This window comes from Misgurnus anguillicaudatus, chromosome 19, assembly GCF_027580225.2.
Source record: "Misgurnus anguillicaudatus chromosome 19, ASM2758022v2, whole genome shotgun sequence".
NCBI classification, from domain to species: Eukaryota; Metazoa; Chordata; class Actinopteri; order Cypriniformes; family Cobitidae; genus Misgurnus; species Misgurnus anguillicaudatus.
This window is the reverse complement of record NC_073355.2, coordinates 47,701,178-47,728,466: the sequence shown is the minus strand read 5'-3', so window position 1 is coordinate 47,728,466 and position 27,289 is coordinate 47,701,178. Positions and strand designations below refer to the sequence as shown.

The 27,289-nt window shown below is 39.6% G+C and overlaps 1 protein-coding gene across 1 annotated transcript; it reads right to left on the bottom strand.

Moving 5' to 3' along the window:
* Positions 1–4,903: 4,903 nt before the first annotated feature.
* Positions 4,904–27,289, bottom strand: LOC129436749 (uncharacterized). The gene is made up of 9 exons (XM_073856714.1): positions 27,247–27,289; positions 27,046–27,153; positions 26,366–26,932; positions 22,675–23,585; positions 18,280–18,404; positions 17,425–18,071; positions 16,922–16,994; positions 16,316–16,470; positions 4,904–5,612 (listed from the first exon to the last, which is right to left on the bottom strand). Exons 1-9 carry the CDS (start codon positions 27,287–27,289, stop codon positions 4,969–4,971), a joined length of 3,273 nt encoding a protein of 1,090 aa, XP_073712815.1. The 3' UTR covers positions 4,904–4,968.

Below are 27,289 nucleotides of genomic sequence, written 5' to 3'. Positions count from 1 at the left end.
AGTGCATAAGGGCTTTTATATAGGATTTTAGATTTCAGGAAGTGGCAAAGTCTTATCATCTATTAGCAACTGCTGGTCCTTGTGGTAATTACAGAGCCGGCGCCAGACCATAACTAACAGGGGGGCACGCAATAGCAACAACAACTTGCAAAAACAAGACATTAAAACAACAAATACAGTGCAAGCACACACTCATACAACTGGTACAAACTGTCAGCTCATTTCCGGTATAAAGTGCAAAAGACCACAAACTATGCGCAAAACTAATTTGAACTTTGACCGCGGGGTGAGCGCAAGCTGCGCTCCTTTGCGCTCGCACTTTGCTCGATGCAACAACAGTCCTCGCGCAGCGCAAGCCATTGAAATGAATGGGTTTCATAGCGCAGCGCACACCGCGTCCTAAAAGCCGCTTTACCATAATCACGATGTAACGGTCTATAGCCACACTTCACATTTAAGCTTACGTAATTTAAAACAACGCTAACTTACCTTTAAAATAGCTGAAGACGTTGTGTACGAACATCAAACTTCCTTAAAACAGTGTCCTGTAGATTTGAAAATTCCACCTCGACCTCTAATCTCTGAGTTTGAGCCAGTCTGTGTTTGCATGAAGTCAGATGGAGCAGGCGGTGCTGGTTCGTTCTAAGTGTTCTAATATCCATATTTTACATGATCCATAAAATGCCGCGAAAAAACACGTTGCTAGTAATACATCCAATCAGAGAAACTGGGGCCTCATTTATAAAAGTGCGACGTAGGAACTGTCCTACATTTAATCTAAGACCATTTCTGAAATGATCGTAAGTGTGATTCAGAGAAAAGGAGCTTACGCCAGATGTGTGGTTTATAAATCACAAATGATCCTAACTCCGCCTTGTAAACGCCCCTAATTTAATTCATTAGCATATAAATATAAAATTTTCAAAGGCCAAATTCTCTGACTGCTACAATGGCGAGTGGTAAGAAAACATATTTGTTGTCGTTTGCTTAAGTTTTTAATATTTCTAAATTCTAACATGGAAACTTTATTGACATCACTCAAGTTAAGGCGATTACTAGTGGATCTTTCAATTCACGGGTTTCATTTAAATATAGTTTTACACGTAGGCTAAACATATATTATATATTATATTTGTGTCTTTAAAGTTTTGTTTCAGTTTACCATGCCTCCTGCGCGGCGGTGTTAAAATAAGTTATTTTCGACCTTAAAATTCAAAGATCGTATCTTAAACTGTCGGAATATATTCCATATGGATTCATTTGGATTTACAGATGTTTAACATAAAAATCAATGCATGGGAATAATTTATATTAATTTTTTGAAATACTCATTACTCTTAAATGTCGCATGTCCCTTATTGTAGGATACATTGAGGCTTCACAATTTAGTTCCTTTCACGTCGTTTTAATCATTACATTCGATCGGTTTTACTTTCATTCAATAAAGCACATGTTCTGTAACATTTACATGTGCGTTAAACACCGCGAAACAATTTTGCTATATTTTTACATATTTTTTGAAAAGATGACGAACTAGAAAATCATTTCTTAAACATATAGCTTGGGCGCCATCTTTTTGCATTAGAATAGGCCTACATTTTAAAATATCAAAATAGGCCAACATATTTTGTTTTAAAATATATTCTAAAACCTGGTTAAATTAGCCTAGTAGCCTAGTAGGCCTTCTCCACAGTTTGTTCATTTTCTGTGTGCATCATTGTTGCATGTTTTTACGTTTCTATTCTGAATAAACAAACAGCGCAGTTTACATGCTTCGTCCTTGTTGCATTAGCTCATTAAGATAATTCTAAACAGATTTCTGTAATTCAAAAAACTCTGAATTGTAGTTGAGAACGTCACGGCGCACTATTAAAACATTGTTGGTTATGTGTCGGTTGGGCCGGGCTCGGACACAACGTGCAGGAGCTTCGGTTATGGTTTTTTGCCCGATCTAAGCTCTAATACAGATGATGTTGACGTTGTAAAAGTTTCGAATATTTATTTATTTTTTATCAAACATATTCACACTTACATTAGCCAGGGGATGAAAGAGAAAAAGAATTAAATAAAAACATGGAAATGCTGACATACATTAATACATTAAGCAGCTTTCTTTGTTTATCAGATTATTAATAGATTTTGGGTAGCCTATTGCTTAACTTCTTATAGAAAATTACGGAATAATGGTTTATAATCACCATATTTATATTTAATTATAATAAACGTTGCAAACAAAAGTAACACATTAATCAAATAATATTTCTTATGTAATAAGCTATCATAAGAGAAAAAAACTAATTAAATATTTTCCAAACAAAGTCTTAAGCAAAATATATGAATTCTAACAAAAGAGCACAAATCTAACCAATTTTATTTTTGAATAAGGACAACTCCAAAACAAATGAAAAAATGTTTCTGTATGTTGACCACAAAAGGTACAAAACAAAAAGTTTCGAATATGCCTACCTGCAATATTGCCACAAGGAAACGTGCGTACGTCAAGTCGGAACCTGACGTGGAGGTAAGTACTTTTCCACGTCAAAGACAAGTTTAATAAATCTGAGCATTTGAGTGGATTTGAGCGTACGCACGGTCTAAGATCAAATCTGTGCGTAAAAACGCTTTATAAATGAGGCCCCTGGTCTATTTTAATTAAAGGCGGAGTCCATGATGTTTGAAAGCCAATGTTGATATTTGAAATCACCTAAACAAACACACCCCTACCCCAATACAATCTGGACCTTCTGCTGATAGAACCGCCCCACAAAATACGCAACCCGGCATTTGATTTGATTTGATTGGTTATAAGTGTGTTTTGGTAGTCGGCCCGTCTCCTTTTCCAAACCGTTTTTCAAACATCGTGGACTCCGCCTTTAAAGAAAACATATATCAACTATATTTCCTTTGATTCGATTACAAGTCATGAAACATTCAATGTTTAATTTATTTTAATTATTCTTGATATATATTAAAATAATAAAAAAACTTTGTAAGGGGGGGCACAACAACCTGTTTGGGGGGGCACGACCCGCGAATGCCCCCCCTTGACACCGGCCCTGGTTAATTACAGTGGGCCTGAGCAATATGAGGATATTATCGTATAGCAACGATTAGGAATGACACTATTTTCAAAAAGTGGAGTGTCCCTCTCTTACACATCAAATGATCTAATTAATTCTTTTTTTTATGTAAAGATTTATTGTGAGGATCAACCCCCGACAACAGCAAGTGCTCCTCTAAGTTCCAGGTGAGCAAAAGAAGTGGGAAGATGGTGCAAAGGAAGAACTCTGGCCTGAACCATCATGTATATATCCACCTTTATTAACTCTTTTGCCGCCATTGACGAGATATCTCGTCAATCAAGAGAAAACGCTTCCCTGCCAATGACGAGTATTTCCGGCTTTCCGTAATAGCGCTATTATCCACCAGATGGCTGCATGTCCGTGTCTGTTTTAAAGATTGCTCTGAATGGGATCTTTATGAAAAGGCTGTCACAAAAATGGAATTATCTCAGCTTTTTGCTCAAAATGTGGTGTTTTTGCAGAAACCTACCCATATTCAAAAGCTGATTACAAAAGAACTACTAAAGGTAGGATGAAACTTTTTTTTTTAAAGCAGAGGGTCTGTTCTTTCATTTGGTATATTGTATGTTTATATATTTAAAGAATAACATTTTCTGGAAGGCATTGTACTTTTGTGAAAATCATGAAAAACGCTGGCTTTGAAAAGGTTGTTGCTGCAAGAAATTACAATTTACTCAGGATAATATTTTGAATGTATAAGTTTTTGACATTGCTTATGACTGCATTTGAATGTATTGTTCATGAATTGATGCTGTGATATGTGTGTGTAAATGTTTTGTGTGTTACAGGATAAAATAAGTTGCTATAAGCAAATCTATTTTACTCAGGATAGTATTTTGTATTTGAACATTGTTTTGAACATTGTTATTATGACTGAATTAGTTCATGACTTGATTTAAAATTCTGTAATATGATATGAGTAAATGTTATTGCAGGTTTGAGAAAAACAGTTTGTGATGCAAGCTGAAAGTTCAATGTGCAAAAATATGAAAATCTGATTTCATGTATTTGAACAACTAAAACAAATTTAAAAAACATGTTGTCATTGCTTATTTTTGTTATTTACTAAGGGCTGTTTTAATACCTCTATTTAAATTTTGTGCAGTTTTGCAGTAAATAGAAATGGGACAATGAATCACAGGAAATTTTACAGTAAAAATACACATTGTAATATAAACATTGTAGTATATATTACTGGGAAACAGACTGTAAAATTATTGTATATTTTACAGTAAAAAAATATAAAATACTGTAAAAACAGTAAGAGCATGTTAAACAATACTGTAAAAAATTATACAGTATTTTAAATAGTACTGTAAAATGTATACAGTATTTTAAATAGTACTGTAAAACTTTATACAGTATTTTTACTGTAAGTTATTTTACAGTAAGTTGCTGGCAACCAGCTGCCAGTAAGTTACTGTAAATTCTACAGGAATTTTTTTACAGTGTATTTACTGGCAACATTTTGTTCAAAGTTAAATGAACATTAAACATTTACGAGTCTTTCTCTTTACAGAGTAAAACTAAAATAACAGAATCATGCAAAGCATTCTGGGAACCAGAAATCATCATTAACCTTCAGATTAAGTTTCCCAGAATGCTTTGCTTGATGCTGTTATTTTAGTTTTACTCTGTAAAGACAAAGACTTGTAAATGTTTAATGTTCATTTAACTTTGAATAAAATGTTGCGAGCAAATAACATAAATGTAAATTTACGGTAAGTTACCGGCAACCCGCTGCAAGTAAAACTGTAATTTGTACAGAATTTTTTTACAGTGAAGTATAATGATAGTATTAAAGTAGCTTATATGATTCTGTTGGAAATTACTTTGTAAAACTGTTGATTACTCCAGTGAAATATTTAACAACATCAATGAAAAACTAACGCAAGTAATGCAAAAACTTTTCAAATGTAGTCTTTTGTGCCCAATAAATCATCTCATGTGTGTAGTAACCATTGAGATCCAGAATCTTCTGCAGTAGTTCAGTCACCTGTCGTCTGTTATTCAGATCTCTGTTGTTTAAGATGTGATACCCACAACAGCTCTGTACGACTTTTTTCACAACGTGATTCTGATCTATCTCTGAGTCTACTGTCTTGTTGTCACATTCATCCCCGTATGTGAAGAGGATTATAACATGCTTCAGCACATCTCCCCCAAAAGCCTTCTTCATTCGATTCAATATTTCTGCCTCCTGCTCTGTGAATCTACCAAATGGCACAACTAACAAGAACGCGTTAACTCCTGGTTGGGACAGATACACACTCCTCGCAAACTCCATTGCCATTTTTTCTTTTGAAAGTGTGGTATCAAAAAAACCAGGAGTATCAATGACATTTACATTTCTGCCATCAATCTCTTTACACTCAGCACTAGACTCTTTTGTAACAGACGACAGACTTCTTCCACATCTAAATCTGTTTTCTCCCAGTATGGTGTTTCCTGTCGAACTTTTCCCAACGCCAGTCTTTCCCAGAAGGACGATATTGATCGGGTCTTTGTTCTGCACTGCTGCTGCTGCATCTAATTAAGAAGAGAGGTACAACTTTGAATGTTCATATTTTCATACAGTTCTCATTATTTACACAACCTGTGTGATCTTGATACATGTATCAACAAGTCTGTAGTTACGCTCAACAAAATCTCTGTGTTCAGCTAAATAGTATTTTTGTAAATTATCTTTTATATTTATGAAAGTAATATTATAGCTCCATAACAATTAACTTAACATAAAAATTACTGTTACCTGCGTATCTCTGTATAGCCTATATGAGATAGAGAGGGGGAGAGAGAGAGAGAGGGAGAGATGATCAAAAACACAAATTTAAGACAGCAATTACTAAATTGTTTAACATTGTTCTGAGGTTGGGATATTTTCCAGACACCTGGAAATAGGGCCTAATTACACCCATCTTTAAACATGGAGACAAATTTGAGCCATATAATTACAGGGGCATTTGTGTCAACAGCAACCTGGGGAAAATAATCATCGATACAAGACTACAACATTTTCTTAAAACAAATATAATCCTGGAAAAAGTCAAATTGGATTTCAGCCCAAACACAGAACATCAGACCACATTTACACCCTCCACGCTATCACTGACATCTACACACCAAGACAAAAGTAAAGTCTTTGCTTGCTTTGTAGATTTTGAGAAGGCTTTCAACTCAATCTGGCATGAAGGACCCTTCCTAAAACTCCTGGAAAATGGGATTGGGGGGAACATTTCATTTAAAGTGCTCTATTTTTGCACACTAATTTTGTACTTAATATACTAAAATTCATACTTTTTGAGATAATCTTAAGAACATCTTAGTGTACTTCACTGTGCTCTTTTGAGACACCATAAATATGAACTAAAATGTGTTAAAAATGTATTTAAAAAATTTTATTTAGGTACCCCTTGTAGTAAACTTGAACACATCTTTGTATGAAAGTTGAGTTTAACTCTTTCACCGCCAGCGTTTTTTTTTTAAAAGTTGCCAGCCAGCGCCAGCGTTCATGGAGGGTTCATACTCCTAAGAGAGCATGAACCTCTTGGATGGCGGAGACGGGCTTCGTACCTCCGGTAACGTCACCCCCTTTTTTCCATTGCGGAGCCCTGTTAAAGGTGCGGTGGCAAAACTCCGAAAATCTTATCTCTGTATAAACGGTGCTGAATCGGTTAGCTGGTTCGTCCAGTGACCCTCAGCACCCCCATCCACAGCCAGAGGTAACGTAAGAGACGGGTTGCGCGTGTTCTACGCACTCTCGTCCTCTTTCAGTCCTCACAAGGATTCTATGTCTGTCACAGCATCGGAGAGGGGGTCGTCTATTCGGTCGACGACTCGGACCCACTCCCGCCTTCGGGTTGGGTAGGGGCTCCCGTGCTCGACGCCGAGTGGCGGCCATGTACGCTCGGGAGCGCGGAGACGGTCTGTGTGGAGCGGAGAGCTCCTCCCCCACCCGCAGCGTCCCGCCTAGATGATTGGCACTTCAGGACTGCAAGAACAGCCCCAACCTTCTGTGCCTTTCTTCCTGGGGTGCATGTTGGTTGACACGGTCGTGGAAAACTTGTTTTCCTCCCGGAACCGACCGTTCAGCCATCACCTCTCCTGACGGCGGGGCCGCTAAGGGTTATGCTGCTCCAAGAGACCAGCCTCCCTCCCCTCACAGACCCACGGGCTTGTGAGAGGCGGCCTCTGCCGTGCGCGCCATGGCGTGATGCAGGTCCGCCAGGCTAAGGCACTGAAGGATCTGCACAGGCGAGGTCACGGTCCGGCAACTAAAGAATCCTGTGTGGCTCTGACCTGGCGCTACGAGCGACTGGGTTCACCCCACAGGCCGCCGGACGTGCTATGCCCACCCCCGGTGGTCCAGGAATGCCATCTCTGGTTGTGTCTTGCGGGCATTAAGTAGGTCGTTAATAATCGTCCTAATGTTCCATTTTAGACCAGCCATTTCAGCGACGCGGCTGAGAGTGTCCACCAATGATCGGCCGCTTTAGAGCAGACTGAGGCATCATGCCACGTCGGAACCTAGCTGCCCCCTCCATTACGTCAGAATTTTGGTCTGCTTGGAAAATGAAACTTAGCGGCTCTGAGTTGGGCGACCTGAAGATGGAGAGGATTGCTCTTCAGGAGATGGTGAAAACATCACTCTCCCCCCCACCCTGGAGGAGGGCCGGGTGGGGAATCCTTGGTTTTGTTTTGTGTTCCGCCGACTTCAATCGGCACTCACTAACCTCAAAGAGCAAATTCCTCTTCTTTCTCCAGATCCCCGGAGGCATATAGGAGTTTCGGACGGGCTCAAAACCCTACGTTCTCCTCTTCCTCATTCGCCAGCGGATGTATCGAGCGGGACATCTACAAAGGAGCTCCCTTTGCTCAGCATCCATCAGCGGTTTCGGGTGAGTGTTTCATTACACACAACATCTCACAATGCGGCCAAAGAGCACGCGTCGTTGAGTTCCCCGTCTCCGCTCGCCACGGGTACACATATCGTGCCGTTAATTTCCTCTCGCTCGGTATCTGGGGGCCTGGGAAGAGCTTCCCAGCCGTCGCATTGGCTTTTACGCACGATCCATCTCGGTTATGCATTCAATTTGCCCGGCTACCTCCCAAATATTCAGGCATTCGCTTCACCACGGTGAAGGCTGTCGATGCGCACGTACTGCGTGCAGATATTGCTGTCCTAATGGTGAAGGACGCGATCGAGCCGGTCCCTCCAGCCGAGATAAAGTCGGGGCTTTACAGCCCTTACTTCATTGTACCCAAGAAAAGCGGCGGGTTGCGTCCGATCCTAGATCTGCGTGTACTGAATCGGGAAGTCACAGAATGCACATTCACAGAATGCACATTCACAGAATGCTGTTCAAAATGTTAACGCAGAGGAGCATATGTTAATGCATCCGCCCACAGGATTGGTTTGCAGCCTTCAACCTGAAGGACGCGTACTTTCATGTCTCCATACTCCCCCGACACAGGCCGTTTCTAAGCTTTGTGTTCGAGGGGAGGGCATATCAGTACAAAGTCTCACCGTTCGGGCTTTCTCTCTCTCTCACCGTGTCTTCACGAAAGTTGCGTAGGGTGCACTGCAGCCCCTGAGAGAGAGAGCGGTGTTTGCGTTTTGGCGTATTGGCTCATAATAGCTCAGTTTCGTCAGATGCTGTGCACACACTTAGATTGTGTACTTAAGCACTTCGCTCGTCTCGGTCTTCAGGTCAACTGAGGAAAGAGTAAACTTTGCCCCGTGCAGAGGATCTCTTTTCTCGGAATGTAACGGGATTTGGTCAATTTAACAGCACGTCTCATAGAAGCATGTGTTCAGTCAAGTCTGACTTGCCTCAACATTTAAAGACAGGGTTGCGGTTCCACTGAAATAATTTTAGAAACTTCTGGGGCATATGGCAGCAGCTGCGGCTGTGACACCGCTCGGGCTGCTCCATATGAGACCGCTTCAGTGCTGGCTTTATGACCGAGTCCCGAGGAGAGCGTGGCTCACCGGCTTTCACAGTATTATAATTCAGCGTTTCCCCTAGGTTTACATCTTTGGGGGGGGGGTATGTATATACAGGGGTTAAATTGTGATTTGTTATGTGGGAGCTCTGTGGCGAGGGGTACTTCGAGGGGTAACATGTTTAATCCTGATGACAGCAAAGCCACTGGTGTGTTTCAATGACATTCTAGACTTCTGATAGGATTTGATAAGTTTCACCTTTAAATCTGTGTCAGAGGTTGACCCAAAATATTTTAAAAAGAGCGTCTTAAATGATGCAAGTCTATGAGTTTGACACCCTATATCCATTTGTTGCACATGTTATTATGCACAATTGATCAAACTTTGAAGTTAAAAGAATCAACCTCCTTGAATAATTCTAGGCATAAGATGCCCAAAAGACTTAATTATCAAGAAAAGGTACAACACACAGTACTGTATCAACAACATGTCTTAGAAATTAGCCATAGAGATTCCCTATGCTGGTCATCAGCTAGTAAAACAATCACTATAGGTTTGATTTGTGTAATCAAAATACATTATTTTACTAAACTATACAATGAGTTATATCCAGTGCTTTCCAGTTAACATACTGTAATTAGATGAGTGACATATATACTTTAGTCTTCTATTAAGTTTTCTCAACGTGTTACCTCTCTCTCTCCCTCTCTCCCTCTCTCCCTCCCTCTCTCTCTCTCTCTCTCTCTCTACAATGTCAAAAGATCCTGCGTGCTCGTTCTTGAAGCTGCTCTGGGTTTTTTCGCTTGAGCTGCATATTTTCAACTTGCGCGAAGACGTGTTTAAAGGGAAAAGCGCGTGTTTTCGCGGCAATTGCGCCGCCCGATTAGCGTCATTCGCAAATTCAGAAATATGACAGCATACAATGTTACTGTTACACAGAGTTACTACAAACACGTGCGCGGCGCGGGCATGTATAGCATGAGAGAGGGAGATAATGCGCGCGTGTGTGTGGGAAAGTCATGATAAACTCGATCAGTCGTCTTCTCTGTCAGTAACATCTGTGACTGTTGATGTTTACGCAGAAAAATCAAGTATTCGGAGGCGGACTTTCAAAACACCGTCACCAGTTATGGGAGAGAGAGGCGCGCGCTGCACAGAGAGAGAGCATGTGCAGTAAATTAAGCCGAACAGTAAAATATAAATGTGCGCACTCAATTGGATAATTGTAAGTAAACGCGCAAACACTGACAGAATCATGCCATCGTGGAAATAAGATAAATAACATAGGCTATTACTTGAGGGCTGTTTAGTTTGTTTAATAAAATAACAAATTGTTCTCTGGCACTTCAAAGAAAATCAAATTTACTTGACCTTCAAGGGGGGCGGGTGGAGCCGTAAGAAGGGCGGGGCGCCCCCCTTATATAATGGTAGGGGAAACACTGTAATTACATCGAGATTCCGTCTCACTTTCACCCCGTGGTCAGACCCAGCATTTCTCAGGGTGCGGATGCCACTGAGATAGGTCTCCGGGCATGCTATTACTGGCAAAGATGCTTCTACAACGGGGTGGAAAGCCACGTACGGCGGGCTCGGCGCTTCGGGGGTCTGGTCGACATTCCAGCGACATTGGCATAAATTGCCTCGAGCTGTGCACTCTATATCTTGCGCTCGTCTGTTTCATCAACGTGATTCGATGCTTAAGATGTAGTGCGCACCGACAACATTGCGGCTGTAGCGTATATCTATCGCCAAGGCGATCTGCGCTTTCGTCACCTGTCGCATCTCACCCGTCTCTCCTCTTCTGGAGTCAGAAGTATCTGAGGTCTCTTCGTGCCATTCACATGTCGGGGTCGCTGAACACAGCGGCAGACGCGCTCTCACGAGCAGCACGCCCCGGTGAGTGGCGACTCTCCCCCGGTCGGTTCAGCTGATTTGGAAATGTTTCGGCAGAGCGCAGTTACATCTGTTTGCTGCTTCAGAGACAACCCATTGTCGCCTGTTTTATTCATTATCCGAGGGAACACTCGGCGTGAATGCACTGGCACACAGCTGGCCGCGGGGTTTCCCCCAGTAAGCTTTATTGCGCAGACACTGTGCAAGTCAGGGTGGACAAGGAGCGCATTCTATTAGTTGTGCCGTACCGGACAACTAGGAATTGGTTTTACACAGTTCACTCTCCTCACGTCAGTCCCTCCCTGGCTGATTCCCTGGCACATTATGGCACTCGCACCCCGATCTGTGGAACCCCCATGTGTGGTCTCTGGACAGGGCGTGGAGGTTTTAGGTGATTTACCACACTCAGTATCTAACACCATCTCTGCAGCGTGAGCGCCGTCTACGAGACAGGCGTACTCGCTAAAATGGAATTTGTTCGTTGATTGGTGTGCTTCTCACGAGAAGACACCCGAGAATGCTCGATCAGACTCATGCTTATTTATCTCCTTTGCTTGGACAGAAGGCTGTCTCCCTATATCATTAAAATATATATCACTGCGATATCCGCGCACCGCGCTCCGATAAACAGTAGGACAGTGGGTCAGCACGACCTGGTTGTTAAGTTTTTGATAGGCGCACGAAGGCTGCATCCTTCTCATCCTTCCTCTATTCCTCCTTGGGAACTGTCCGTGGTGCTGAAAGCTTTAAATGACGTCCCCTTTTGAGCCTCTGCATTCTGTGAGTGTAAAGTTTCTAACTTTCAAAACTTTAACACTCCTTGCTTTGGCTTCGATAAAAAGGATAGGGGATCTTCATGCATTTTCGATCAACGATTCGTGCCTTCATTTCGGGCCCGCTGAATCCATTTTAATACTGAGACCCCGGCCCGGCTGCGTGCCCAAAATTCCCACTACTCCATTCAGAGACCAAGTGGTGAACTTGCAAGCGCTGCCCCCGGAGGAGGCAGACCCAGCCGTGGCTTTATTATGTCCAGTGCGTGCGCTACGTGTGTATGTAACATGGACGCAAAGCTTTAGAACCTCAGAACAGCTCTTTGTTTGTTATGGTGGTCAGCAGAAGGGGAATGCTGTCACCAAGCAGAGGATGTCCCATTGGATTGTGGACACTATTACCCTTGCGTATGAAAAGCAGGGTATTTCTTGCCCGTTTAATCTGCGTGCACATTCTACGAGAAGTGTAGCATCATCTTGGGCATTTGGCTCGTGATTCCTCGCTAACAGACATCTACAGAGCTGCTGGCTGGGCGACACCTAATACATTCACTTGATTTGTCGACCGACTGAAAGGGAACGTCTTGGTTACATATGTAACCCTCGTTCCCTGAAGGAAGGGAACGGAGACGTCACGTCCTGTCACCACAGATGGCTGTTCCACTGCTGATATCGGCCAGACTTTCCTTCTGTCCAGCTTTCTCAGCAAAAAATAGCTGATTTGATAACCACCTGCCGCTCATTAAATACCTGTGCGGCGGGGCGGCGCCGGCAGATGCAATTATCTGCATGCCAAGTTCATTGGCGTTTTAAAGGTTTCTCAAAGCAGATAGGTCACCCGCGAAACGGTTCCCAATTCGTCGGTCACAACGTGACGTCTCCGTTCCCTTCCTTCAGGGAACGAGGGTTACATATGTAACCAAGACGTTGTTTTGTATCCCAGTCTTGTCTAGTGATGGCGAAGTGAAGCTTTCTTGAAGCAGTGAAGCTTTCAACCCAATTGTATCAGAAAAGGGTTCATTACTCGAAGCTTTTCAAATCAGAGCTCGATGAGGACCTCTGCTGGTGAAAGTGCTGTATCACTGAATGTTTCACAACCAAACAACGTATTAATTATAAAAGCAAGAATTAATGGTTTGACAAATTAAGGATAGAATAATAAATAAATGTAACAATATATAAAATACATGACCAAAGCATGTTCCATTTCATACAAATAGTAACTCCAAACAAAAATAACAAATTAAGGATAAAGCTTGGTCTTAAAAGTATAAAGTGTGAGCCATTTAAAAAAATATAATGGTATTAAGTGGTGCAGAAAATACTTTTTACTACTATCCAATATATATTTTTTATATTATAAACTCACTATACAGTAATCGATTCCGTGTAACGCAATACTTCAAAACAACCCATGAGGGCGCGCCGCGCATCGCACAATTTAAAACGTGGGTGTGAGTGAAACGAAGATTCGGACGTCATTGGTAACGTGATTTTTCCAGAACGAATACGAATTTCGATACAAAGCTTCAATGAAAATCGGTTCATTTTTTTGACACACGCCTCGGAGCTTCTGTGTCACTGGTAACATCACTAGTCTTGTCCCTGTCTCAGTGTAGTGTAGTGTAGTCTTGTATGTTATCTGTCTTTGCCATTGCCTTGTTTTACCCCCTTGTGGGAGTTTGTTTTTCTGTCATAATAAAAGTCCTTAGTTTACCCGTATCCTGCATCTGGGTCCCTTTTCCTGTGAAACCATGACAATTTTTTTCCCTAAAGATTTTTGTTTTTGACTTTGTCTGTGTGCAAATATTAGTTTTACCAGTGATGTTAAGGTATTGATGCTATGATTTTGTTGTTGATCTCTCAAAAATCTTTAACTCGCCTTGACTTAACTTTGCTGACTCTGTCAACTTCAAACACGTGTAGCTCTCACGTGTCATTTTTAAATTTATTTTTTTAAATTTATTCTTTCAGATTCTAACAAATAATATGTTGTTTTGTAGTTGTGAATAGAGAATGTCAAAATATAAATAACAAATTTTGCCAGCACTGGTCACAAAAAATATCCGTTCCTCGCTTCTGGCAAAATCACGTCACTCCACTCACACTCCGCACCACTCACATACTCTGATAAACAGTTAAAATTAGAAAATTCACTTCCAGAGGAACTGCAAACGTGTGCTTGCTCTGGTGCGGTCACTAACATGATTTGTGAAATGTAAACCTTTAGAATGTTTTTTTATCTTGGTCATCCTCACATTGGAGTCCCAAGTTCATGTACAAATTTTGGTTTCAATACGTGAAGGCATTCCTGACACACACACACACACACACACACACACACACACACACGCGCACACACACGCACACGCCCGCACACGCACACGCACACACACACACACACACACACACACACACACACACACACACACACACACACACACACACACACACACACACACACACACAGAGAGAGAGAGAGAGTATATACAGTGCCATCCAAACACAAACAGTACAGATTAAAGAATACTTCAGAAAGTTTTTGCTAACCGTTTAATTTTACCTATTGTTTTGTAAAAAAACGTAAATGAGCCCCATTCACTTTTATAGTATTCTTTATTCTTTTTACTACTATGGAAGTGAATGGGGCTCATGATCAGTTTGGTTACAAATATTCTTCAAAAGATCTTCCTGCGTGTTCTTCAGAACAAAGACATTTATACAGGTTTGTAACAACTGTTTCTCTGAAGTTTTTACGATAAAAGAAAAGATTTCACTCAGTGGTTGACCGCATAATGCAATCAATCCTGTTCCCGTTAAACAGTAAGCATACGATTTAGATTTATCTTTTTCTCTAAAGATTATTTATATAGATGAGGATTCATTTAGTGGCAGAGAGTTAATTACAGCGCAGTCTTCTGGCAAACTGTGTTTTTAAATGTGTCATTGCTTTCTTTTAAATTTCTCAAGTCATATGACTGTTTAAATACACTTGGCATCACATGCACAATTTTATGGTAAAGTGACACTTTTTTGCATCAATCCACAATCATTTAAACCATAAACAATGCAGCTGACATAGAGCCAACGCCAAACCGATAACGACACTATTTCAGCACTGCCCCTGCTACATGAGCGAGGATGCGCTACTCACGCGTGCGGACCCATCTTTACAAACTAATATGTTTGCAATGTATTACATTGATAAAAAAGGGAATTAAACTTGTCATGCCATATATCATTAAAAAAAGAAAGGGTGAAAGGGTTTAACGTTAGATGTCTGAATCATTTCTACCTGTATTGTGAAACTGTGCGTTCTCCAGAAGAGCTCGCGTTGCTTTAAGTATTCAGAATATAACATCCATTTGCAGTTTTGTGCACAAACATATATTAGTCGGGGAGCCAAAGTCTCAAAAATGGGTTGAACCTGACTTGGTCTGCCATACTTTTTATTTGTGTTTTTTTCTGTTAACTTTGACCCCAAGAACCAATAATTGGAGGGTCTGCTCTGCTGGAAAATCGCGGAAAAAATTTGTGGCCATTTTAGTGTATGCACCCTTCACCTATTTTTATCAGAAAATTGTGAAAAAATATTTTTTTCCTCAAATTCTCAGTGGGTTGGGTAAACTGTCAATAAATGCATTCCTGATACACAGAACACATGTGCTGACAACATCCACTGAAAAAATAACTTTTAAAACACATTTCTGTATAATTTTGCATCAATTTAATGCAAAAAAGTAGGCGTTTTCTCACTTTTTCCCCATATTTTCATTTTTACTTCGTTGGCAATCAACTATTCCCCCAAGTTATAATATCAGTCAATATGCCATTCTTCACCAAACAGTATACTCATTACACAGAAAAAAATTATAAAAATCCAACCAAAATCAATGGATCTGTGATGATTTCACTACTAGTTGGCCATCAACAGGCTCAGAACCTTAATAGAATTTCTGGCTACTTTCAAAATTCCGAAAGACATACTGGATAACATGATTGTTAATGTCCACATTATTAAACATCATGGTCTAGGGATCTTTTTAATTTCAACATAACCCTGTTCTCCCAATGGAAATGTGTCACAAAATAAATATAATACAGCAAAATGACTTTAATTATTTTATTGCCTCAGATGACAACTATTACAACTTTAAAGAGATACTTCACCCATTTAGATTAAGCTTTGTAGCTTTAGAAACCCAGTCATGTTTTTGAATGGTCATGCATCATTTTCAGTTTCCCCTGAAATACAGATTTCAGGGTTGCACTTCCTTCTTTCAATGATGTAAAAATCGTCATTTTGCGTCATTGAAAGAAGGAATTGCTATATCGTTGTCGAGGGTTTAAGACTACAAACACTCATTTTTCCAGGGAGGGCTATGTATGGGACCCACTCACGCTACAGACCTATTACAGATCAGTGGGTGGGACTTAATACACTAAAATAAATGATACAGCTGCCATCTTTTTGGAATCTAAGCTAACAGATGCTGAGGAGCCAGGCTTGATGTTTTTCAACAATGGTGGAAGGTTATTAATATGATATGGAAGAGGGTGATTTCGAAAAAGTGATGCTCGAATCGGATGTTAATGGCTATCTTTATGAGCCACAATACAGGGAAGACCAGCTGAGGCAGATGGAGGAACAGGAGGTAGAAGACCTGCCTGTAGAAGGTAGAAGACGAGGTAGAAGACCTGACTGTAGCAAGGGAGGAGCCTGGACTGACTCGAGCTGGGAGGGACTGGTTGTGCCTGTGCTCTCGCCGTGCGCCTACGGACACAGAAATGGTGTCCGTCTGCTGCAGAGAATTTCAAAAATGCCAGTTTCTTCTGGATGAAATTTCTACATCAGATGAGGATATGGACGTTTGTGTGGTGAACCACCCAAGCTTCGGACCGCATATGGACAGCAGCATTCTGGATACATATTTTAGAATACCAAAAGTCAACTGGAAGTGACAGCCAAAGCCTGCAGGGACAAACAGACGTCTGACTATAAAGTAAATGTTTCTATTTTATTTGGGAGTGGCTTGCAAAGCTGTGCATTGTGGGAGTTGTTGTCTTCTATACAAATGCGCCCTAAAGTCACTTTCTGTTTTTTTGTCAGTCAAACAGGCACCACATTTGAAATGTATGTTACATTTCGACTACAAATATGACCCACTTTCAATAAAGATTAATGTTTCCATGGGTGAAATGTCCCTTTGACGGAAAAAAATAACATGTGAGGTGGGATAATCAGAAGGGTGGCACACTGCAGATACTGCTCTGGGAACAGACCTTCACCCTCACCACCTGAGGAGACAGCAAGCAAGAACGACAGGGTGGATTATACAGCAGCGTGATAAAAGATGCCACCCTCTCTCTCTCTAACACACACAAACAGCTGGGTAGGTTGGCTGAACCATGTGTGCCCGCTTATACACAGCCAACTGATGCAGGGATTGGCGAAGGTGTAATAGGAGGGCATCGTCAGTTAGTGGAAGGCAACGCATGTTTCCTTTGATGCTCACAAAGAGATGGGCTCGCAATGCATCTAGAGTACTATCAAAGTCACTCCTGTCATAGAGTGACACCTTGTATCGCCGTGCTGTTGTTATAACCTTTTCCTGAACATACAGGCTTTCCTCAGGATCACCGTACCTGCACAGTGGCAGAAGGTCTGTCAGGTGTTTGATAGCAGTTGTGTAGGCCCGCCTTTAGCTCAGATAGCTCCCTGTGTCACATCCGGTAAGTATGTTGGTGCTGAGGGATGTAAGATCTGAAGCAGCACCATTATAGTTCCCTGTCAGAGCTTCTGTGATGGCATGAAAAGGTAGGAAGATATCCATCGTCTTCACCCACAGCTCCTGCAGCCCATCCATGTGAGTGATGTAGTACATGCACATCATGATCACATCTGTGTCAGTTGCAACCACTACAGCCCGTTTGTGGTGCAGAATTTGTACTGAGTATGCAATGTGAGCAAACATCCAGGTATGTACCTCCTCATGTTTCTCACAGAGACAATCCAATGACAAGAGGACAGTGCGACCAGGATCAAAATAGATTCCACAAAGAATAAGTGTGCATACTTCAGGAAGTGACTTGTTCTGAGCTGCCCATGCTTCCCCCATGTAGTTCAACAGGTTAACTTTATTCAGTGAATTGTGAATGAAGCCTTTCCATACAGGTATAGGGAGACTATCATGTGGCTTGTACTCCTTCATTTTGCTGGAGCAGGTCTTCATCCTCTTCTCTCGTTCCTCACCTTTCAGACTTTCAGCAGGATAGACATCATATCGATCACTAACAAAGTGGATGCAGTCACACTTGTCTGGGAGGATTCCAAGGAGCTTCCTCGGGTACTTTCCTTGCAGTTCATGGAAGGTGCTGCTCCCAAGATGTTAGTAACCTTGAATGAATTCCATTGCATCTACTACCATTACAACAGGCTTGTCAGATGACGTTAGATTGTCCACTTCCCCCCATGAGCTGCCAAGGGCTGTCTTGATTGCAGCCAGGTAGTCTGCCTTGTTTCTTTCCTTCCTGCAGGATGCACACTTATTCTTGGTGGAATCTTTTGTGATCCTGGTCGCACTGTGCCCTTGTCATTGGATTGTCAGGTTGAGCTTCCAGAACTTGAGGAGGCAGATACCAGGATGTTTGCTCACATTGCATACTCCGTACAAATTCTGCACCACGAACGAGCTGTAGTTGTTGCAACTGACACAGATGTGATGTGCATGTACTACATCACACACATGGATGGGCTGCAGAAGCTGTGGGTGAAAACGATGGATATCTTCCTACCTGTTCATGCCACCACAGAAGCTCTGACAGGGAAGTATAATGCTGCTGTTTCAGAGGTTACTTCCCTTCTCCTCAGCACCTACATATTTACCGGATGTGACACAGTGAGCTATCCGTACAGAAGAGGAAAAAGGTGGGCCTACACAACATTAACAGACAGACAGACATTCTGCCGCTGTGTTGGTACAGTGATCTGAGGAAAGCCGGGATGTTCAGGAAAAGGTAATAACAGCAGCATGGCGATACATGGTGTCACTATGACAGGAGTGACTTTGGTGGTACTCTAGATGCACTTCAAGCCCATCTCTTTGTGAGCATCAAAGGAGACATGCGTTGCCTTCGACCAACTGAAGATGCCTTCCAATTACACCTTCGCAGATTCCTGGATCAATTGGCTGTGTGTAAGCGGGCACACATAGTTCAGCCAACCTACCCAGCTGCCACTGATTTTGGGAGACAACTTGTCAATGGAAAATTGGTGGCAACCATGATGCCTAAAGAGGCAAAACCTTCTGAACTCAAATACTGCCACTGCAAGAAAAGCATGCATGCCCGAGGATGCTTCTGTGCAAGAGCCAATGTGAAGTGTGGCATTGCATGTCTCTACACCGGGGATCTTTAAGGATTGAACTTGCGCTTGAAGACAGGGACATGTAAGAAGGCTGTGCGCGCGCGTGTGTGTGTGTGTGTTAGAAAGTGAGGGGGTTGTATCTTTTATCACGCTGCTGTATAACCCTCAAATTCTTGTTTGCTGTCTCCTCAGGTGGTGAGGGTGATGGTCTGTCCCCAGAGCAGTATCTGCAGTGTGCCACCCTTCTGATTATCCCACCTCACATGGACCTGCATCTAGTTAATAAGTTATGTTATTTTTTTCTGTTAAAGGGACATTTCACCCATGGAAACATTAATCCTTATTGAAAGTGGGTCATATTTGTAGTCAAAATGTAACATACATTTCAAATGTGGTGCCTATTTGACCGAAAAAAGACAGAAAGTGACTTTAGGGTGCATTTGTATGGAAGACAACTCCCACAATGCACAGCTCTGCAAGCCACTCCCAAATAAAATAGAAACACTTACTTTATAGTCAGACGTCAGTTTGTCCCTGCAGGCTTTGGCTGTCACTTCCAGTTGACCTTTGGTATTCTAAAATATGTATCCAGAATGCTGCTGTCCATATGCGGTGTGAAGCTTGGGTGGTTCACCACACAAACGTCCATATCGTCATCTGATGTAGAAATTTCATCCAGAAGAACTGGCATCTTTGAAATTCTCTGCAGCAGACAGACTCCATTTCTGTGTCTGTAGGTGTACAGTAAGAACACAGGCACAACCAGTCCATCCCAGCTCGAGTCAGTCCAGGCCCCTCGCCTGCGACAGGCAGGTCTTCTACCTCGTCTTCTACCTTCTACAAGCAGGTTTTCTACCTCGATCTTCTACCTCCTGTTCCTCCATCTGCCTCAGCTGCTTTTCCCTGTATTGTGGCTCATAAAGATAGCCTCCAAATCACCCTCTTCCATATCATATTGATAACCTTCCACCATTGTTGGAAAACATCAAGCCTGGCTCCACAGCATCTTTTAGCTTAGATTCCAAAAAGATGGCAGCCGTATCATTTATTTTCGTAAGTCCCACCTACTAATCTGTAATAGGTCTGTAGCGTCCCACCCATAGCCCCCCCCCCCCCTGGAAAAATAACGACAGAGGGTAGTCTTACACCCTCGACAAAGATATAGCAATTCCTTCTTTCAATGACGCAAAATGACGATTTTTACATCATTGAAAGAAGGAAGTGCAACACTGCAATCTGTATTTCTCCCATCTCAGGGGAAACTGAAAATGATGCATGACCCCTCAAAAACATGACTGGGTTTCTAAAGCTACAAAGCTTAATGCAAATGGGTGAAGTATCTCTTTAAAGTTGTAATAGTTTTCTCCTGAGGCAATAAAATAATTAAAGTCATTTTGCTGTATTATATTTATTGTGTGACACATTTCCATTGGGGAACAGGGTTATGTTGAAATTAAAAAGATCCCTAGACCATGATGTTTAATAATATGGACATTAACAATCATGTTATCCAGTATGTCTTTCGGAATTTTGAAAGTAGCCAGAAATTCTATTAAGGTTCTGAGCCTGTTGATGGCCAACTAGTAGTGAAATCATCACAGATCCATTGATTTTGGTTGGATTTTTATATATTTTTTCTGTGTAATGAGTATACTGTTTGGTGAAAAGGATGATAAATTGACTGATGTCATAACTTGGGGGAATAGTTGATTGCCAATTAAGTAAAGGTGAAAATATTGGAAAAAAGTGAAAAACGCCTACTTTTTTGCATTAAATTGATGCAAAATTATGCAGAAATGTGTTTTAAGAGTTATTTTTTCAGTGGATGTTGTCAACACATGTGTTCTGTGAATCTGGAATGCATTCATTGACAGTTTACCCAACCCACTGAGAATTTGAGGAAAAAAATAAATTTTCACAATTTTCTGATAAAAATAAAGGGTACGTACACTAAAATGGCCACAATTTTTTTTTTCGCGATATTTCCAGCAGAGCAGACCCTCCAATTATTGGTTCTTGGGGTCAAAGTTAACAGAAAAAACACAAATAAAAAGTATGGCAGACCATGTCAGGTTCAACCCATTTTATTGAGCTTTTGAGACTTTGGCTCCCGACTATATGAGAAATAATAATATTCCATCGGATTTAGTATCAAATAATACTCTCTCTCTCTCTCTCTCTCTCTCTCTCTCTCTCTCTCTCTCTCTGTTTTTTTATCTTGGGCATCCTCACATTGGAGTCCCAAGTTCATGTATAAAGTTTGGTTTCAATATGTGAAATAGTTCCTGAGATATGAACTACTTCCTGTTTGGCGACTACGCCACAGGTATCTTTTGGCCTGTGATGGGCAAACACTTCTGATAATCAAAAATCCTTCTAGTAGCTTTTGTGATGCTTGGTCCAAGGATCGAGTACGTCGAGTTTCGTGAAGTTCGGACAAAATTTGTGACCTGTGAATCTTTTTTGGGTTTTCTGTTCAATCCAATATGGAGGAAGAACAGCATGGATCCTTGACATCATGTCTTCAAGCAACTTAGACCGGCATTGCCCGAATGTTTTAAAGTTTAAATGGGGTCTCTGTGTCAAACGGCCTAGTCACAGGAGCTGGCCAAAAATTTTGGGCAGAATAATAATTAGAAAACTTATGAAGAACAATAAGTGTGCTTTTTGCAAGCACACTTAATGACAAATTTTACCTCTTTGCAAAAGGAAAAACCACCAACAATCAAAAATGCATGATAATAAGGTATCATGGCTCTGCATTAAAAAAATGTCGTTATAATAGACGTCAATGGGGCAAAAACCACAAACAATAAATGAGGAAGAAAAAATTAATCTGATGCTACGCAAAAACTAAAAATGCATCAAAGCCAATGTTTTTACTAATCTTTCACATGCCCAAGACTGTTTAAAAGGTCAAAAAATCCAGTCCACAATTACTTTTTTATATTGAAAATCAGTGTTTTTGTGTTTTTCCCAAATCAGTGATACCATGATCTTGGCAATTAAAGAGTTAAAATAATAAGATTTTGTTACGATTTGTTAGATTGGAACAGTACTGAGGTTGAAAATTTGAAAATAAATATTAATCTGATACATTTTTACAGCAGTTTAATTTAGTGGATTAAGAGAATGTTCAATTCCTTTTTTATTGTTATTGTAGTTCCAGAGAACAGCAACGAAATACGTTGGGGCATACAACAACAATCATGATAAATAAATTAAAGTGCATCATGATTGTTGTTGTATGCCCCAACGTAATTTTGTTGCGGTTCTCTGGAACTACAATGACAACAAAAAAAAAGGGGGGATGGGACATTCTCTTAATCCACTAAATTAAACTGCTGTAAAAATTTATTAGATTAATATTTATTTTCAAATTTTCAACATCAGTACTGTTCCAATCTAACAAATCTTAACAAAATCTTATTATTTTAATTCTTTAATTGCCAAGATCATGGTATCACTGATTTGGGAAAAAAATGTTGTGGCCAAATTAAGATAAAAAAAACCCTAGTGGATAAAAACATTCCCAACAACACATAAGGGTTAAGAATTAAAGTGTTATGAAAATAAAAATCAACAGATCTTCAGTTTTATCTTGTCACCCACCTGTAAAGTGCATAGTGACTGAGAGGAGATCTTCTTCCTCTCTTCTTTCGCCCTTTCAAATTCCTCTCTACACTCTGCAATTCTTCTCTTTAGTTCCTCTTCATACTCTTCTTTCATGAGTTTCAGTTTATCTTCAAATCTCTTTTGTTGCTCTTCTCTGATGTTTCTCTCCTCCTGTTGTTTTATCTTTTTAAACTTTTCTAGTTGATTTTGTTTTTCTTTTTCTATTCTCTCTTTCTCTCTGCTCATTTCTTCATTTCTATCCATCAGTTTCTTGATTTGTTGTTCATATTTTTCTTGTTGCATCTCTCTGAATATCTTAGATGAGTAGTAACTTCCTCCGTTTGCTTTCACCATGTCATCTATTTTCTCCAGTAGAAGAGAAACTTGTGTTTGATCTTCAGTCAGATTATTATTGAACACATGATATCTGTTTCCACACTCTTCTAGCAGGTTTCTAATCACAGATCCAGGTTTTCCCAAACACTCTTCAATAGTTTTGTTTCTCAGTTGATCTCCTCTGGTGAAGAGCACCATTGTGTACATTAAAGAGTTTTCACCAAACATCTCTTGAATGATCTTCACTGATCTTGACTCCTCTTCAGTGAACCGTTGTGCTAAACTCAACACAATAATAAACACATGAGGTCCTGGCAGAATCATTGAGATACAGTTCATTATTTCTCTCTTGATCTCTTCATGACTGCATTCAGTATCAAACAGTCCTGGAGTGTCGATCACAGTGATCAATCTGTTGTTGATTTCAGCTGTTTCTCTCTGACACTCTTTAGTCACTGACTCTTGAGATAAGTCTGATTTAAACGCTTGTCTGTTTAAGATTGTGTTTCCTGTAGAACTCTTCCCAACTCCAGTTTTACCCAGCAGCACAATCCTCACATCATCTCTCATCTCTGGATACAAATGATAGAAGACGTTTTCTTTTTAATAGATTCTCTAAAGTGTGATATCAAGTCAGATTAAACTGTGTTTTTTTACAATAATTATAACAGAAAGAAAAAGGGTTCAAGAGTTGTTATCTGTATGTCATTTTGTTTACCGCTATAAGATGATATAAATGGACTGCATTTGTATACCCTTACGAAAAAGAAGTTTATTGAAGTGTGCTATAAGTATACTTTTTTTAAACTTAAAATAAGAAAGTATACTTTCAGTTGACTTTTTATGTACTTCTCTAAAATGTACTTTAGGTACTTCTCAGAAATATACTTAAATTGTACTAAAGTATACTTGACCTATACTGACCGAAATGTCTAAGTATATTTGGCCTATACTTGTTTACTGACATATACTTAAAAGTATTAAGTAAAAATGCAACAACAAAAGCTACATCAAGAATGCTGCAAAAAGCCATATGATTAGCCCTGGTGAAAAATAAATATACTTTATTGTATTTCAAGTATATTTAACTTTGCAATAGTACATTACAAATATACTTAGAAAAAATGTACCATCTTTGAATATATTGAAAGTATGCTTACAACATATTTGTTTACAATTAAACATATTTCAAAATAATTATAATTTAGTATATTTTCTAAAAGTATACTTTAAAAAAATATATATACTTGGAGTTAAAGTTCTGTGCAATTTTTAAAGTATACTAATTTGAACTTATTTTAAAGTTTATTTTAGGTATACTTTATCTGTTAAAGTTATCATTATAATGCACTGACAGCATATTTATAAAATACATTATTAAACATCCTTTAGAAACAGTATATTTTAAGTAAATTTTGAAAGTATATGTAGTGTACAAATGTATATTATCTTTATGGAGAATCTTTAGTGTTAGTAAACTAGTAGGTTATTAATTTTGTGCTGCAGGTATACTTGCAAGTATTCTTTTACTACACTGTAAAAAATACTTTGCTGCCTTAACATTTTTAGTTGAATCAACTCGGATTTACAAGTCATTTCAACTTACTGTTATTTATCTTGATTAGAGACCAGTTGTTATAACTACAGGTGAGTTGTTATAACTTATAAAATTAAGTTGACTCAACTATATTTTATAAGTTGTGACAACTAATCTTTGTTGACATGACTTGTAAATCTGAGTTGATTTAACAAAAAATTTTAAGGCAGCAAAGTATTTTTACAGTGTAAACTTTTAGTTAACTAGTGTACTCATACTGAAAGTGTACATGCAAGTGTTCTGTTAGTGTACTCTTAGTAAACTAGTAAGTTACTAATTGTGTGCTGCAGGTATACTTGCAAGTATTCTTTTACTATACTTTTAGTTAACTAGTAGTTTACTACTCAACTTTACTTTAAGTGAACTTAACATCATACTATAAATATATATATATTGCACTGAAAGTACAATACAATGTTCCTGTGTATTAATTTTTATACTTGACATATACCTTTTAATTGTACTTTCAAATCTTTCGTATGCTATCAGTGAGCTAATCAAACAAAAATAATAAATACAAAAATTATAAATATATTATTTATATATTGTATACTCACTTTCAACATTTGATATGTTATCTATATTCTATTGTGAATAAAATATAAGTTTATGAGATTTGTAAATTATTCCATTCCTTTTTTACTCACAATTTCTACAGTGTCCCAACTTTTTCTGATTTGAGGTTGTATATATATATATCAATATATATGGCTGAATCCCCTGAATATTTACTTTTGTTCTGGACTCCATTTCCCATAATCCCGCATACCTGGACTAATTACTCTGCCACCTGAAACTCATTGGACAGCCTATATAAACTCTCTGAAAACATTCAGTTAGTGCAAAGTCTTGATTTGTACCGGCTGTCATTGCTGAGTGGTTTGCCTGCCTGACATTGCTGTTGTTTGACCTTGCCGGTTGGAATATGAGTGTTTAATAAAAACCTGCAGATGGATCCTCAGTGTCAAAGTGCTTTGTTACACAAGCAGTATACAATAAGTAACCTACTAGTTTACTAAGAGTACACTAACAGAACACTTGCATGTACACTTTCAGTATATGACTAGTAAACTACTAGTTAACTAAAAGTATATTAAAAGAACATTTGGAAGTATACCTGCAGCACAAAATGAGTAACCTACTAGTTTACTAAGAGTAATCTAACAAACATTTGCATGTACACTTGAAGTATAAGTCTAGAAAATTACTAGTATACTCATGAGTTCACTTGCAGTACAAATGAAGAACTAATTGTGCACTAGTTGTACACTTAAAGTTGACTACTGTTACACTTATAGTACACTTAGAAGTATACTTTTATATACTAAAAGTGGGCCAATTTAGTCCCAAGCGGTATTCAAGCAGTACACTTACAAGTTTACTACTAGAACATAAATGTTAGTACACTTACTACATAAAGTATACTTAAAACTATACTGCAACATTACTTAAGTATACTTAATAAAATGAACTTGAAGTGTACTTCTTTTTCGTAAGGGTAGCGCTTTCATAGACCAATGGCCATCCAAAGCGCTTTACATAATCACCCATTCACTCACTCATTCATACACCGACGGCGGTGTCAGCCATGCAAGGCGTCATCCAACTCGTCGGGAGCAGATGTGGTTAGGTGTTTTGCTCAAGGACACCTCAACACTTGGTCAGGTGGAGCCGGGGATCCACATATATTGGCTTTGATTATCTATCTCAATCATAATATTAGTAAAAAAGTAAATACTGTACGTTCACACTCACCTCTTTCATCTGTCTGCTGCTTCATTGTGAAACTCTGTGCATCTTCATATACATCACAAATCAGATAACGGCCATCATTTGATTTGACAATGTCTCTAAATGTCTCTATGAGCTGAGCAGCAGTGCTGTCTTTCTTCAGTCTGTAGTGTCTGTTGAAGCATTTTTTTATAATTTCCTTTATGTTGTCATTAACCTCGGTCTTATGTGTGTCGTGTGTTGTGAGCACCAGTGTGTGTTCATAAACATTGTCAGAGAAATAGTTAAGGACAATCTCCAGACGCTCTTGATCTTTTCTTGAACACTCATCATGTTTAAAGATGAGAAGGATGAGATGAGGTCCTGGATGAGACAGATTCACACACTCTCTCACTGTCTGTATGATCTGATGATCTGAGAGGTTCAGCTGGAGCAGATGAGGACAGTTGATGATCATCATGTCTTTTCCTCTGACTCTCTCAATCTGATGATCATCTGAAGGAGCTTCACTATCAAACGCTGATCTTCCCAACAAGAAGTGTTCCACTCGACTGTTTGTTGACACATCTTTACCCACCAGAATAATCCTCACTACAATAAAAAAAAATCACTTTTAACCTCGCTAGTAAAAAATCACACAATTAATGTAACGTGTTATGAAAGCTATAATGTTTATTAAAATAAAATCCTCCTGCAGGAGATGCCTTCAGGGTTCAGTGACTTCTGTTTCTCTATATGTAGAAACTTATTGTTAGGAGGAACAACATCTATGCTGTTTCTTCTCCTGCGAACAGGATTGTGGACAACAGAGTCTGCAGTAAACAAAAAAACATTACACTTACATTAAACTCTGAGATTCATAACAGTAAGACATCAATAGAAATCAACATTAACTGCTTTTATACATGCACTCTTTAATGGTAATTTGCAGTTAAAGGCGGAGTCCAT